Raw genomic sequence first — 14,432 nt, 5'->3', positions numbered from 1 at the left:
TGTAACAGTGGACAAACGGCGCTGATTTCGATATGCCCTGTGAAAGATGCTCGACTCTTCTTTATTGTGTGTTTCGTCCGCGCGGAATCAGTCACTCGGTCTCTCATATTTTGCCTCTCGCTGCAAACTCAGACGCTTAGCGTACCGTGCAGCACTCAATCTCTCTCGCTTTAGCCTCTTGATGTGAACACACGTTTAGTGTACGATGCAGCAGATTGAGTTGCAGAGAAGACAGATCAAAGTAAGTCTCTCATGCTTTGCCTCTTGCTGTGAATGTTATTAGCACGTGTAATTAGAGAGAATGTGATTAGGACATTTGTTATTTTAAAATTCGTATGACTATGATTACGCATGTAGTTAGTGGGTATGGCCGCATGCATGATGGGAAACGAGTGGTTTGTGCAAGTAATGAGAGATTTAAGGGAGGCTGTGCGCATGCATGTAGGGGTAAGAAAGAAAAGATTTTTTCAGCTAATCACTCCTTAATAATCGCGCAAGAATATATACGCCTTAAGCAATGAACCGGAGGGAGTAGTTTAGTTGCAAAGAACATTGTAGAGTAGTATATTATGGCTGTCGTAACACAATAATATTTGTAGAGTTCATATTCTGAGCGGATTAATATTTGGTAGTATTACATGTGGTAGCACATGTGAATATTTGTAAATATATTTGTAAAGATAGGGGCACATGCGAATATTTGTAAATATATTTGTTGAATATGAATTTTAGGTGTAATAGAAGTGGACCGCTTGTGGTGTTGACGATTTGCATTATTTGGGAATTTCGTGGCGCCTAATTTATTACTGGAAGAACCGTCATCTTCAAGTTGAGGTATAAATGATGTGGTCTTATATTTGATGTTAGAATATTTATCTGATGGATGGAAATTTATTCCAGATTTTGTATGGAATTAATAATTGAAAATTATTAAGTGCATGTTATAATTGATATAATAAATTATGAAAAAAGTAATATGAGTACAGCTGCGATTTTACTAATATAATTTTAAAAATATGGTTGTGCGGTAGGTACGATGGAAACTGTGTTAGTGTTTTATGGAGACGTCGTACACGGCGAATTTTCTGGTGTCGATGTGTCGCGCTGCGACTCGATGAAAGTTGTAGTGATAGACATGGTCAATAGAGAATTTTTGGATGTTAGAAGATGCATCCGAGCACAGTTTGGGCGTGAGATGCATGGGAAGAAGATGACCGTTGAGGCTCTCATCGTCGTAGGAGGGAATGATGGGACACCTGCCCGTTGGGGTTTGCGGGAAGTAAAGAGTGATAGAAATTGGGGTACATACATGAGGTTTGCAAGCACACCTGGTGCTGCTATGTACGGAGAGCCCATGGTGTATGTTCAGTTTATATCAGGTGATGATGGTGTCGGAAGTAGTACCGGCGCTGGTGAAGATGAGATGGCCATCATCACAGGACCGAGCACCGTTCAATCGAAGCATTTGGCCCTGACTGCAGCAGGCATGATAGGCCAATCAGAGCATGAGGCACTGACTGCAGGCCATAGCACCGGTCCATCGGAGCAGATGGTCGCCCAGTTTGCTGCCGAGCCGAGATACCGGTCCGCGTTCGTTGACATTAGCGAGCGTGTGGAGGGACTGCCAGAGGCGTTGGACGATGACGCTCGTTCTTCTTCGTCTGAATCCTCCTCGGACGAAGAAGGCGTCGGTCCTTCCCGGAGGGCGGTTGCGGAACCAATGGACCCTGAGTTCTTAAAAACAATGACCACCAGCAATGAATTCCGCTCTGTTCCAGGCCTAGGGGAGGTGAGTCTGCAGGTTGGGCAAACTTTCCCAGACAAGGACTCGGCTGACCAAGCAATCAAGAGGTATGCGTTGGTCATATCTCGGCAACACAGAGTGAAGCAGTCTGATCGAAGGCAGCTGAAAGTCATATGCGTCAAATTGAATGAGGGTTGCAGGGGGAGAGTTATCGCTCGGGTGAGCCCTGGGGTATGTCAGCCATGGCATATCTCAAAAATAGAACCCCATAGCTGCGAGAAATTGGGGGCTCTCGACAACCACCGCAACGTCACTGCAAAATATGTATCACATATCATGCAAGTGGAGGTGGAAGAAGATATAACCCTTGGTACAAAGAAGCTGCAAAAAACCGCGGAAGATCTGATTGGCTTCCCGGTCAGCTTTAGTAAGGCAATGCGGGCGAAGGAGGAGATTTTCCAGAGATTGTATGGCACCTATGAGGAGGCATATGATCTTGCCCCGAGACTACTCCATCAGATAGCAGCAACTAACCAGGGGACTCAAGTGTCAGGAGAGTTCGTCAACACCCTCTGGAGAAAAACCAAGAAATCCTTGATCGTTTATTCTGGGCATTCCCCCAGACTATACTATACGTGCATTCCATCACTGCCGCCCGGTGCTGTCAATAGATGGTACCTTTCTCACAGGAAAGTACACGGATACACACTTGGTGGCGATCGCAGCTGACGCAAATAATCAGCTCTTGCCTATTGCCTATGCACTTGTCGAGAGTGAAAACAAAGATAGCTGGTTATGGTTCCTCAGCTGCTTGAAGATGGGAGTCGTGATAGATCGGCCCGATGTTTGCATCATATCAGATCGCAACACAGGCCTTTTGAGCGCTCTCGAAATAATCAAGAATTCATCGGACAGATCACTCTATTTGCCCTGTGTCCACCGTGGCCATTTTCCGGACTTGTCGCCGCGTTCTTCTACCGCTTGCGCCTCGGCAGCTCTTTCCCTTAATCTCTTCCTCTCCGCTTCACGGGCCTCTCTGCGCACTTCTTCCTCTGCATACCTACGTGCAGCCTCATCATCCATCCTCTTCTGATTCACCTCACGATTTCGAGCTTGCTCCGCCCTTAATTTTTGTATCTGTCTCTCTTTCTGCTTTATCATTAGCGATAGCCTTTTCGAAACGCTCCTCCTCATGGAACCTTGCCCATGCACGCCGTTGTTTCTCCTCCACCTCACGGCGTGCCCACTCCGGCTGCTCCTGGTCTATCCAGTGAAACCACATGCAAAGGGGAGGGGAGACTGCAACACAAATACTACGGTTAATCAACGAAAATTAATGACATACAAATAAAATTTTTAATCATGCTGTTACAACATACCGCAGGCCTCGAGGACGATGAACTTGTTTGCCTGGGTGGATCATGATCATAGCTCGCACACATGAAATATTTCATGCCAAACTTATCAGAAAAATCAACCACCTCCTTCACCTTCGCAAGGCGGCCGCACCAACACCTCTCTGCTCTCACCCCCGGTGGCAAGCTTGCATTATTACCCTTCATCGGCCTAAAATCCTGGTCCAAAGTACACTCATACTCACTTCAATATTTTGCGCACGAAAGAGAGACGCGGAGAAGGCAAACTCGATCCTGCTGTTTCATTTCTATGCGGGTAAGACGGCTTATATAGCCTTCAATTAGTGTGAGCCGTACCAACAAAGTAGTGCAGAATAATTGGCGCACACTTTCGGTGGTCTATTTGCTGTATCAGTCTGCTTTCGGTGTTTAATTTTCTGTATCGAGCGGAAACTGCTGCCTCCACCGCGCACTTAAGCAGCATCAAAATCAGTGCTACCAAAATTTGATGGAACCTGTCGTCTGCGTGCATGTCGGCCAGCTTGCTGCAACTGGCCAAAGTTTGTCGCACGAGGCCAGATACCGCGCGGTCGTCGGCCATGTAAATGGCGGGGCCTGCCGCCACCGGCGTTGGAGGCATCCTCCACGTCGACCTGCCGCCGCACCGTGGGGCGGCATGGCCCACCAGGCAAACGGCGGCCTGACGGCGAGCAGGGCCGGCTAACGTGCCGCCACAGCCCCTGGCGGCGGGGCCCTGCCGCCCCTCCCTCCGGCGGCAAGCGCCACGTGTCGGCTGGGGGCGCTGCCGCCACCCACGACGTGGTTTTTTTTGTCAATTTGCCTCACAGGTGGTCCTTTTTATCAATGAATTGGGGCAGAATTGGGGCAGGTGGTCTCTTTAGGAAAATTTCCCTCGCCTACACCCTCTCCGAACGGCAACTCTGGCGGAGAAAGCTTCGGTTCGGCCCAAGGCGGAGAGAGCGACTCTCAAGGTACCATAGCAGGAGAGAGAAGAGAAAGGGGGGAAATGAGCAACCACATCGCTTCCTTTTTATATGTTAATTGTTTCGATCACTCAGTATCCTGTTTCGATCATTCAGGTCTGTTACTATATTCCTTCTGTGTGAATAATCTAAACAAAATGAATGATCGAAATAGACTACTCTTGTGCCAAAATACAACAGTATAACAAACTTCAGCAGCACCAATTCATCATTTACTTTGCATGACTAAACACAGATAAGATCAATTGACCAAGCCAAGCAGGTCAGTACATTTCACAATTACACACAAACTACAAAATTAGTGACAGAAGTTTTAATATTTGGCACAACTGAAATTTCGCTGTCTAAATTCCTAAAATGGGCACCGTTTCTTGCACGAAATCAGCTAATCAGGAAAGGTTGGACTTCTAAGATCAATGGAATTTCCTTCAGTTCACTTCATGATCACTCCAAGAACTGGGCTAAAGGAAACAAAACCTGCAAGGAGTCGATAGAAAAATAAATACCGGGAGCTGGAACTATCTCTGCTTAGTCACTTTCAGCATTTGACCTAGCTGAAAGATACATTTGATTTAACAGTGAGCTACAAATGATTTATTCCGAGTTAAAGTTGGACTGGATATTTATCTGAAATCTTAGAAAGAGCAAAAATAAGTTAAAACTCGTTAACTTGATTCAAATGTGAACACAAGATCAGCTTATGTCTACTTCAGTTTCTTCAGAAAAAACAAGTTTTTGAAAATTTAACCTCACACTGGAATGATTAATCATGAATAAAATGTACTACCTCTTGTCGAAAGCTTGTCTAAATTTAGATGTATCTAGACACATTTTAGTGTATATATACATCTGAATTTAGATAAACCTTCGACACCCTTTTATGGACGGAGGGAGTATGTTTTTCCCCAAACAATTCATTGCTGAAAATTCAATTAATTCATAATGAAATAGAGGAGAACAGTAAGTTGTCAGTTTGAAAACACGTAGACAACTATGGCATGAACATGTTTAATATAATAAGATGCTAATGAAATATAAAATATCGTCACTTTGAGGTTCTGTATCGAATTTAGCAGGCCAACTGTAATCCATTCAACCACCAAAACAGAAACTTGTTCGAAAAAAGGAGAACAAGAGCTTGCCCCAGGACAAGAGTTTGTTTCTAGTAGACATCTAAAAAGGATGTTAGCAAGTGGTACAAGTTATGACACAGCCACACACGTAACGATCAAAAAATATGTGTACACCGTATATTATGGAGATAACATCATATTAAGACTTTGGTTTCAAAGCTGCTTTGAACAGTTCACTCCGAAAAATAGTGGCCTGAAGCTAGTCCATTGTGTTGTGTTGCCTGTAACTAGTTTTGTTCAACACAGTAATATTAAGATGGTTTCTGCAAATGGATATATCTGATAAATGACCATAATACCATTGCCTGGCACACAAGATGTTGCCAAGTGTGAATGAGTAATTGTGGCTGCACCACAAATTGCTTTTATGTCTAAATTTATGGTATGAACAACTCTGTCAACAAAAACTACAATCTCAGTGTATGTCTCTTAATCACAGAGCTACATACGGGAATATCAGCAGGAAAGGATCAAAACATTTAGCCAAGTAAAATCAAGAAACTAAAAATAGACCCTCTGAGCATAATCTAGGTGGCACACTAACAGGTTTGCTATGTCCGCTGTTGGTTATTCTTTCGGGTAAATCCTATATATCTGATCTTTTGATTTAAAATTCATCTATAAGAGAGGCTGCTATGATTTTAATAAGTATATGCTATTTATTGGATAAGGATGAAAAGCACATCACAAGATCCTCCGAGTTAAGTAAACAAATGACAAAACAGAAGGCAGTGCAACTCACCAGACTAAATAGGCTGACACATGGAACCTGATATTGCCTTCCTGAAGAAGCACATGAGGTAGCTGCCCTTCACAAGGTGCAGGGCTATTGGGGTAGTACAGTTCAACACCAACAGAAGCATCCGCATCTGAGCCAATAATAATCTCAGCATACCTTCCTCGGTAGGCAGCAGACGCCATTGAAGAACATTGAGGGATGCACTGCCAGGCGCTGAGCACGTTGTAGTTCATGCAAGCACATTCTATTTCACTCACCCTCAGGCAACGTTCTCTTATGTATGTACATATAAAATGAAAAGGAGTAAAGGTCTCCTATTACAGATCACATAATAATACATGCTAATCCCATTATACTTATAGCTGCATGAGCATGCTCAGAAGGCACAACCTCTGATTACATCCGTTAAGTAGTAGCTTCTGTTGCAAACATGCATCCGTCCATGATCACATTCTAGCACTTAATAATTACAACTATGTGTTAAATTTATATTTCCCCAATGAGAAAGATGGCTGAGTTTGCAAAGCACATGACGGAAGTAATTCCAATGTAAAGCCCATCCGCTCAAGTGCCTCCCATATGCAAGGATGAAAAGCTCAAAATTATAGACAAGCACACAAACCGCGAACGAAGATGAAGCTTATAGACAGGGAAAAAGAGCCCGATCACCGCAAAATGTTAGCCGGAATTTACAAGCTGTTTACACGATCTCACCCTAAAATTCGACGGCCAATCTGGCCAGATCAGCCCCAAGAATCTAACCCACGACGAGCCAATGGAACCCATGTATGAAAGAATTGCGCGACATCTGCGAACCGAATAATTTCTTTGCAACGAAACCAGCCTCAGCGCTCAGCAGAACTCGATGAATGATCGCGAAATGCATGCTTGATTTTACAGATGGGGGAACAGAACAGGTGAGGGCGTCGTCAGAGGAAGCCGAGGAGGAGGGCGGCGCCGAGCACGAAGAGCCAGACGATGTGGACGAGCAGGAGCGCCTGGCCGGAGACGGGCGCGGAGCCCGCGCCGACCTCGCAGTAGCCGCGGCGGGCCACGGTGGCGCCGGCGCAGGCCGCCTCGGGGCAGCCGCACCAGTAGGTGGTCCCGTCGGCGCCGCAGACCGGGTCCGGGCGGAAGCAGCGCACCGGGCAGAGCGCGACCTCGTCGGGCGCGGCGGAGGAGGAGGCGGAGGAGAGGGGCGCCGCGCAGGGCTCGGCGGCGGCGTCGGCGGCGGCTAGGGTTGGGGAGGAGTGCAGGAGGAGCGCCAGGGCCGCGATGGAGAGGAGGATGCGGGCGGGCGACATGGCGGCGTCGCCGGCGTCCGCCCGGCGGCCGGCCTAGCCTTTTTGTGGGAGGAGTGCGGCGGTGGAGGTCAGGTCCGTTGGAGGTTGCCGGCGCCGGCCAGCTTTTGTTTGGCGTGGCGACGCGTTTGGTTTGGTTTGGTGGGTGCGTTTGGTTGGACTGCTCCAGGCTCCAGCTGGGTCGCGTTGGCAGCGCTTTGATTCTTTCCTGCTTTGGGGAGAAGAACAAACGAGGAAAGAAGTACCTGCCCTGGCCTTGTCTTGGTTTTTTACCGAGTCCACACGTTTCCGTCGAGGCCAGGAATAGCATTTTCGACACGTTTTGGTCGTTTCGAAAGTCTCAGGCCGTCTTTCCTTGCTTCGCGGGTAAGAGTTAAATTCTGGCCATTACCCATGGTTTCCTAAAAGAAAAACCTAGAACCTCATATCGCTTTGGAGCCCGAACCGAAAATTTCCGATCCCGAACCCGTATATCCTGAACCTGGAAAACCCGAGCACCAATTCAAGAAGGTGTTTGCAATTACTGTATATATTTTAGAAATTTCGAGCTTGTAGTCTTCACCCGAGTATCTCGAAAAGCCCATCAACATTTAGGATATACAAAGCCCAAACGCGGAGACGCCTTGAAACCACCCAAGTGGAGCAACGTGTAACCCTAGACAACCAGTACCACAAGGTACAAGCGCACACACAACATCTCCTCCACTTTCCCGCTGGCCGCCTCCACTCGCCACAACCGCACCCGTCGGCCGCCCGCTGCCACTCACCATACCGTCTGCCGCCACCTCCTCGTCGACACCTCCCAGTCGTCCTCTTCTCATAGACGCCTCCTCGTCACCCTTGACGCTCGACCGGACTCCTCTGCCTTCCATCCTCCTCGCCCCACGACGGCAAGCTACACCTTCAACGCATCAACTAAAAGACTACATCTCCAACACTGCTCAACTTTTTTCAGTTTCTAATTTCGGGGTATTAGGTATTAAATTTAAGTACCGTGGGTGCATTTTACTAAAAAAAAATCTAGGCCATGGTTAGTATAGCGCATGATGTTTCACAGGAAACAGTCACTTGGAAGACATTGTTGTGGCAAGTGGAGCTATCATGGCACATTGGGCAACTTTACAGGTGTTGTGAGGCTTGCGTGGATGGGAGGATGATAAAATTGAGACAATTGTTTTTACAAACAATACCACACATATTTACAATACATTGTACAGATATACGAGTTGTCTCCAATAAAATAAAGTCTAAAAGAAATGATTGAATATTCAAGATTTTTAAACTTGTTTTTCTTTCATCACATAATCTTGTACTTATATGAAGGAAACACAAAATAGATACCAAACCATGCATCTATGAATATCAAAGAAGGTTTTTCTATAATTTAAATTTGAGTTGCAATACCAAAGATACGTGCATACATGTAGCTACTAAACTAGTCAATTAATATCGGTAAGAGTAGCAACACCATTATAATTATAACAGGTAAAAGTAATCGAATAGCCTGGTCGATGTGTTGGGAAGGGTATGAATCTGTGCTAGCGCCTGTCACGGCCCGTGTATATATGGGCCTTTGCGTGTCGGGCTGGCCCGTTGGACAGGTTTGGGCTGGAGATTGGCTGTGTATTCGCTGGCCTCGCTCGACCCCGCACCCCTTCGCTCTCGTCCTCTCTCAACTCGCACGCGGAAAGGCTCGCACGGAACCCTACCGTCGCCGGCGGCGGCGCAGGTAGCCCGCCCTCCTGCCCTCCTTCTCCGCCTCAGAACGGCTTCTTCAGCCTCCGCCCGACCTTCCAATCCCCGTGGGGCTCACTCTCTCCTGGTATCTCTCTCCCGCCCCTCTCATTCTCTGTCTTTTCCCTGTGAAGGTTTCGCAGGTGCTCCGGCGGCGCACGTACCTCCCGAGATCCGGCGACCTTCGTCCGGCGCAGGTTTGTGCCGCAGGTCCCCGTCCTCCCCTCGATCTGCTGCCCCTGACCTCTCTCCCTATTTTCTCACTTGATGCGCATGATTTGATGGCCGATTTGTGTGCCAGCTCTTGGTTGTCAATTTCTGAAATATTGTTACTACAAATTGCATGTGCCATGCTAAATAAAATTGATTTACATTGTGGTTGCAAAATGCTGGACGAGTTAGCCATGGTTTCTTACATTACAGAGGAAAACAAAAGAACCAGAGATAGTATTTAGCACGTAGCAGAACCAGAATACAATCCAGAATGAAATTGAATGCATACAGCAGAAAGGGTCAGGTAGTTAGCTCAGAATAGTTCATTTGAGCAATCTGATTGGTATAAGTTGGTTTAAACAAGATCTCTGTATGTATTGTTAGCTTCCCAAGTGGTAGATTGGAGAAGGGGGTGATTTGTAGTATTTGTTGCTAAAATTTATGTACAAAGGGGTAATATAACCACCCCAAGCAAAGAGGTCATCATAACAATCTATCCACCCTCATCGCTTCAGTTAATCATGACATTGGATAGCCCTAACCACTTCTTATTTTTCCAACCTGATTTTTTTTTGCCTCATTACACCCACCCAACCAAACAGAAAAAAATGATATCCCCAATGCACCCACCCTTGCCCTCAAACCAAGCGCACACTTGATGTCAACCTACTCAGTAGATAGTCTTGACATTTTTGCCTCCCTGTTTGTGTGAGATTGCTTGAATTAGGCCGAGTGACACATATATGATTATAAGGCTATTAAGACCCGAGTTGTAGAGCATGATTTAAGTGAAAGAAGTCAGTTTGTGGTAGGTCGTTGGTCACAGGAGGGTGCAGGGGGCTTCCATGGCTATAATAAGTGTACTAGTTTCTTTGAATCTATGCATGCTGGAGGTTTTACCACAACAGATGTATTCCTGTGCTTACTTGCCTTCCGTGTCTCTTTCATAAAAAAAGGCATGTATCGTAACTCGGCATGAATTCATGGTGTGTGTAAATTGTTCGTCAATCAAGAGACAGGCTAATGACGTTTATGTGTCAAACTTGGGGCCATTAGCTTTTTTCGCAAACAGTCATCTATCGGTTGATGCTTTATTTTTGCAACAACAAAATCAAAGCCTTTTCTCCCAAGCAAGTTGGGGTAGGCTAGATATGAAACCCAACAGAGCAAACAAAGTAGGAGTAAACTAAGATTCTGGCACATGGATTGCTGATTTCCATGCAATCCTGTTAAGAGACAAATCTGTAGGTACATTCTAATCCCTCAAGTCCCTTTTTACCCCTCCTCCCATGTCAACCTTGGTCGCCTTCTGCTCTTCCTAGTATTTTTTGCTACCCTTTGGAATTGCACTATCTGATGCTTCAGAAGCTCTCTGCTGGATATGCCGTAACCACCCTTAGTCGGTGCTGGACTAGCTTCTCTTCAATTGGTGCCACCCATACCCTATCATGTATTACCTCGTTCCTAATTCAGTCCTTTCTTGTGTGTCATATGTCTCTTGATGCTTTGTTTTTGTTCGAGATAATTCTGTAAAGTTCGAGATAATTATGTAAGTTCCAGTGAAGTCTGTATTGTTCTCCTGAAATTACTAGTGAAAACTGTGAGTGCCCATTCCAGGCTATGGCTATCTTGATTGGTTAATTAGTAGCAGATTTGCATATGCCAACAGGACTGGTTAGGCCCATAAAATCAAAATATCACGTGAATTATTTGCCAGGGGTTATGGTTTTGCATGTTATCTGCTGGAGCAAGAATTTTGTGTAGACCAAATTACAGATTTCATGTTACAGTTGCCAGCATAGCTTGAATGAGAATTGCTCACTGGAGCATTTGGTGAGTTCATGTTGCATTTGCCAGCTCAAGAAACCTGTATGAATATATGAACATTGCTCATCCATGTTCTGGGTATTTCTTTTTATTCTCCTCGACATATGAACTACGAAGGGTGTCAAATATGTCTGGTTGCTAAACAGGGTTGCTGTTTCATCATCAGGACCCAGAAATAACCTTAGGACATCTTGCTATTACAGGTTTACTCATAATTAATTGGGCCAAGCAGAACAGCATAACTTTCCAATGGATGAACTAACCCAAAATAGCTAGTTGTATTTGCACTTTAGTCAGGTCGGTTGTTTCTGTAGCAACCTCTGAACCTTAGTCAGGGCAGCATGGTTTATGATTGGATAAGACAAAAAACGCCCTCCAGCGGGGCGACGCAAAACGTCCGCAGTGTCCGTCCTGACGCAAACGTGGACCAAATATGCGCCAGGAATGCGTCTCTGCGGACGCGTCCGCGCGTCCGTTTGTGTCCGGTTGGTCTGCATGCAGCCCTCTCTCTCCTCCTTTAATCACGCATGCGTTCATTCCTAGCCACACAAACAGAATCTTTCCCTCTCTCTCCTCTCTAATCACGCATGCGGTCAAATAAATGCGTCCCTGCCGCTGGAGAAGGGGCAGACGCATGCGGACGTTTTTTGTGTCCGTGCCCGACGCAAACGGACATAAATATGCGTCGCCCCGCTGGAGATGCCCTAATAATTATTTACTGTGCAAACATCAACTTTCTCTCGTGACTGACAGTTTGAAAGAATACTCCGTAGGTTCTTTGGTTCAATACTATTGGTCACAAGAGCTGTTGGTATGCTTCAGCAATATGTCTGCCTTTGAATGCTCTTTGTGGATTTTTTTTTTGCTTCAGCGTATTTCTTTGAGTATTGAGTCATAGTGATTATTGGCATCTACGTTCGGACTGTTCTCTGTTTTCTCCCTTTCTGAAAATTTATCTTCTGATTTTTTTCACTTGGTTAGTTATCTGTATGGTTTTGATACTGCAATGAAAATTTTACCTTGTTGATTCTAACAAGAATGTTCATTTTCTCTCTGCAGGTTTCTTTGTGATACCTTTCTGTGGTTAGATCCCTCGCAAGGAAAATGGCAAGCAGAGCAGGTGGCGACGGCAAAGAACCCATAAATGAGCAAGTAGTCGCAAATACCTATGCCAACATGCGCACCGAAATGAACCAGCTCTACACCAAGATCACGGAGCTGGAGATGGAAGTGAGCGAGCACTCTCTTGTGGTTGGTGCAATCGAGCCTCTGGACCCCACGAGGCGTTGCTACAGAATGATCGGTGGAGTCTTGGTGGAGAGGACGATCAAGGAGGTGCTGCCCGCGGTGCACCGCAACAAGGAGGGCCTCGAGGAGGTGGTCTCTCGCATGAAGGAGGCGTTGGAGAAGAAGAAGCAGGAGATCACTGAGTTCGAGCTCAAGTACAAGATCAGGATCCGGAAGGGCGACGGCAATGCCAAGGATGTCACCATGAAGGAAGCCTCTGCACAGGGTGTTCTTGTTGGCCCCGCAGGTGGCCAGTAGAGCGTAGTGGCAGAAGAGGGAGACTTGCATTGTTCTCTATCAAAATCAGACTGCTGTTTGCGGTATGTGTATGTCAATCGATATAGTGAGACTGTATCTGGGTTCATGCTACACGTATGCTGTAGTACTGTTGAATCCTCATGTGTAAAACTGGAGATTATGCTAGATCATAACTTTGCTGGTAACTGCAGATTTCGCGAAGATTGCAGAATGACTTCCGTGGTCCTCCTTTTGTCGTGCCGCCCTTTACTGTTTTGCATTGATATATCAAAAACCTGTCGAGAGATTTAGCATGAAAATTTCCCACCCTGTACTTTGTTGCATTGATATCAAAATCCGTCGATACAATTAGCATGAATTTCCAAATGGAAGTTGGATATATGGCGAGGGCGCTGTGTTTTCCCCATGATAGGAAAGTGACTAATAATAACCGTACGATCTTGGCGTGTCCGGCTCAGGGCCACTCCCAAATCCCCTCCCGATCGACGCTCGCTGGTCTCCTCGCATAGCACAGATATGCAGTTGGATATATGGCGAGGGCGCTGTGTTTTCCCCATGACAGGAAACCCCAAGGCAGCCACCACATCAACATGGTCTCCGCCGCGGGAAAGCCGAACACAAACGCCGGCGGCGACACCAAGGGGAGGAAGCGCAAGTTTCTCCCCCACGGCAGGCCGGTGACACCAAGGGCTTCTCCATCACCTGCGACGGCGGCCGCAAGCAACAGGCCACCCGCGAGGCAATCTCCCTGCTGGACACCGTAAGTAAGACACCGCTTCCCTACTTGCCTGCACCTAGGTGATCTGCTCCCTTTCCTGCGTGAGCGTCACGCGCAGTAGCTGTTCGTCGTATTGCCCTGGTCGGAGTAAGTGTGCAGGTAACGTTTAATTAGTATGAGTGATAGAGAGATGTACATGCTCCAGTTCAATATGAGTGATAGCGCTATGTCTATGATCCTGTTTAGTTGATTGTTAGTGTGGCGGACCGCAGTTTACATGTCTATGCTGCTTCATAGTGCACCTTCCAACTCGCTGATAAAATGTGAAGAGATGAATTATGGTTACACTAATGATTATGTTCTTTAAAAATAATTCTTTTGAATGCTTAGAAAGTAAACGTTAGAACCATTTCTGTTAAGTCTTAAAGTGAATAAATGCTCTTAACATGGCAGTGATGTGGTGTACTATGGGTACTGCTATGTTGTGACTGTTCAAAAAATCGGCCGAGATATCGATTTATCGGCCGATTTATCGTGAATCGGCTGTTAAGATTTCGACATCTCGGCTAATTTATCACCGCACCGATATTTCGGCCGATTTTTAGTCGGATGACCGATATTTTGGCCAATTTTCAGTGAAATTTCGTTGAAATTCGATCTCGCATTCGATATTTACTTTCTGTAGTCTTGTAGAACTATGCATTAGCTCAATATTTCCATTTTTGTTGATTCAAATGCAAGGAATCAATGTAATACTTCTGCTCAATGCTTCAATATTATCTATACATAGCATATTATATAAAATTTAGTGTCGAAAATTAGAATTTACAAAAAATTAAGCCGATAAATGGTCAACGGTTAAAATCGATAATCGTCCAATAAGCGACTAATCTCCATTTTGAGGCTGACCGATAAGTTAGCGATTCACGATTTCTTGAACATTGGGTCTGCTAAGGTTCGACCTCCCACCCTGGCGGCGGCGGCCCTTTTATAGCCACGGCCAGGATGGGAAATGACAGGGCACGCGGGAATCAATGGGACCAAGAGGCCGCGCGGGAGGCTGGTGTTGTGGTTAGCGACGGGGCGAGACGGCATTGATCACCGGGTTGGCCACGATCA

The 14,432-nt window shown here is 46.0% G+C and overlaps 2 protein-coding genes across 2 annotated transcripts; one reads left to right on the top strand and one right to left on the bottom strand.

Annotated features, from left to right (window-relative positions):
* Window positions 1-6,853: 6,853 nt before the first annotated feature.
* LOC124659965 lies at window positions 6,854-7,279 on the bottom strand. The gene has a single exon (XM_047197770.1). It carries the CDS (start codon window positions 7,277-7,279, stop codon window positions 6,905-6,907), a length of 375 nt encoding a protein of 124 aa, XP_047053726.1. The 3' UTR covers window positions 6,854-6,904.
* Window positions 7,280-9,030: 1,751 nt separating this feature from the next.
* On the top strand, window positions 9,031-12,823 carry LOC124662037 (probable prefoldin subunit 2). The gene is made up of 2 exons (XM_047199923.1): window positions 9,031-9,207; window positions 12,110-12,823. Exon 2 carries the CDS (start codon window positions 12,155-12,157, stop codon window positions 12,593-12,595), a length of 441 nt encoding a protein of 146 aa, XP_047055879.1. The 5' UTR covers window positions 9,031-9,207; window positions 12,110-12,154; the 3' UTR covers window positions 12,596-12,823.
* Window positions 12,824-14,432: the final 1,609 nt, after the last annotated feature.

This window comes from Lolium rigidum, chromosome 6, assembly GCF_022539505.1.
Source record: "Lolium rigidum isolate FL_2022 chromosome 6, APGP_CSIRO_Lrig_0.1, whole genome shotgun sequence".
Taxonomy (NCBI): Eukaryota; Viridiplantae; Streptophyta; class Magnoliopsida; order Poales; family Poaceae; genus Lolium; species Lolium rigidum.
The sequence above is the reverse complement of the archived record's forward strand: the minus strand, read 5'-3'. Positions and strand labels throughout refer to the sequence as shown.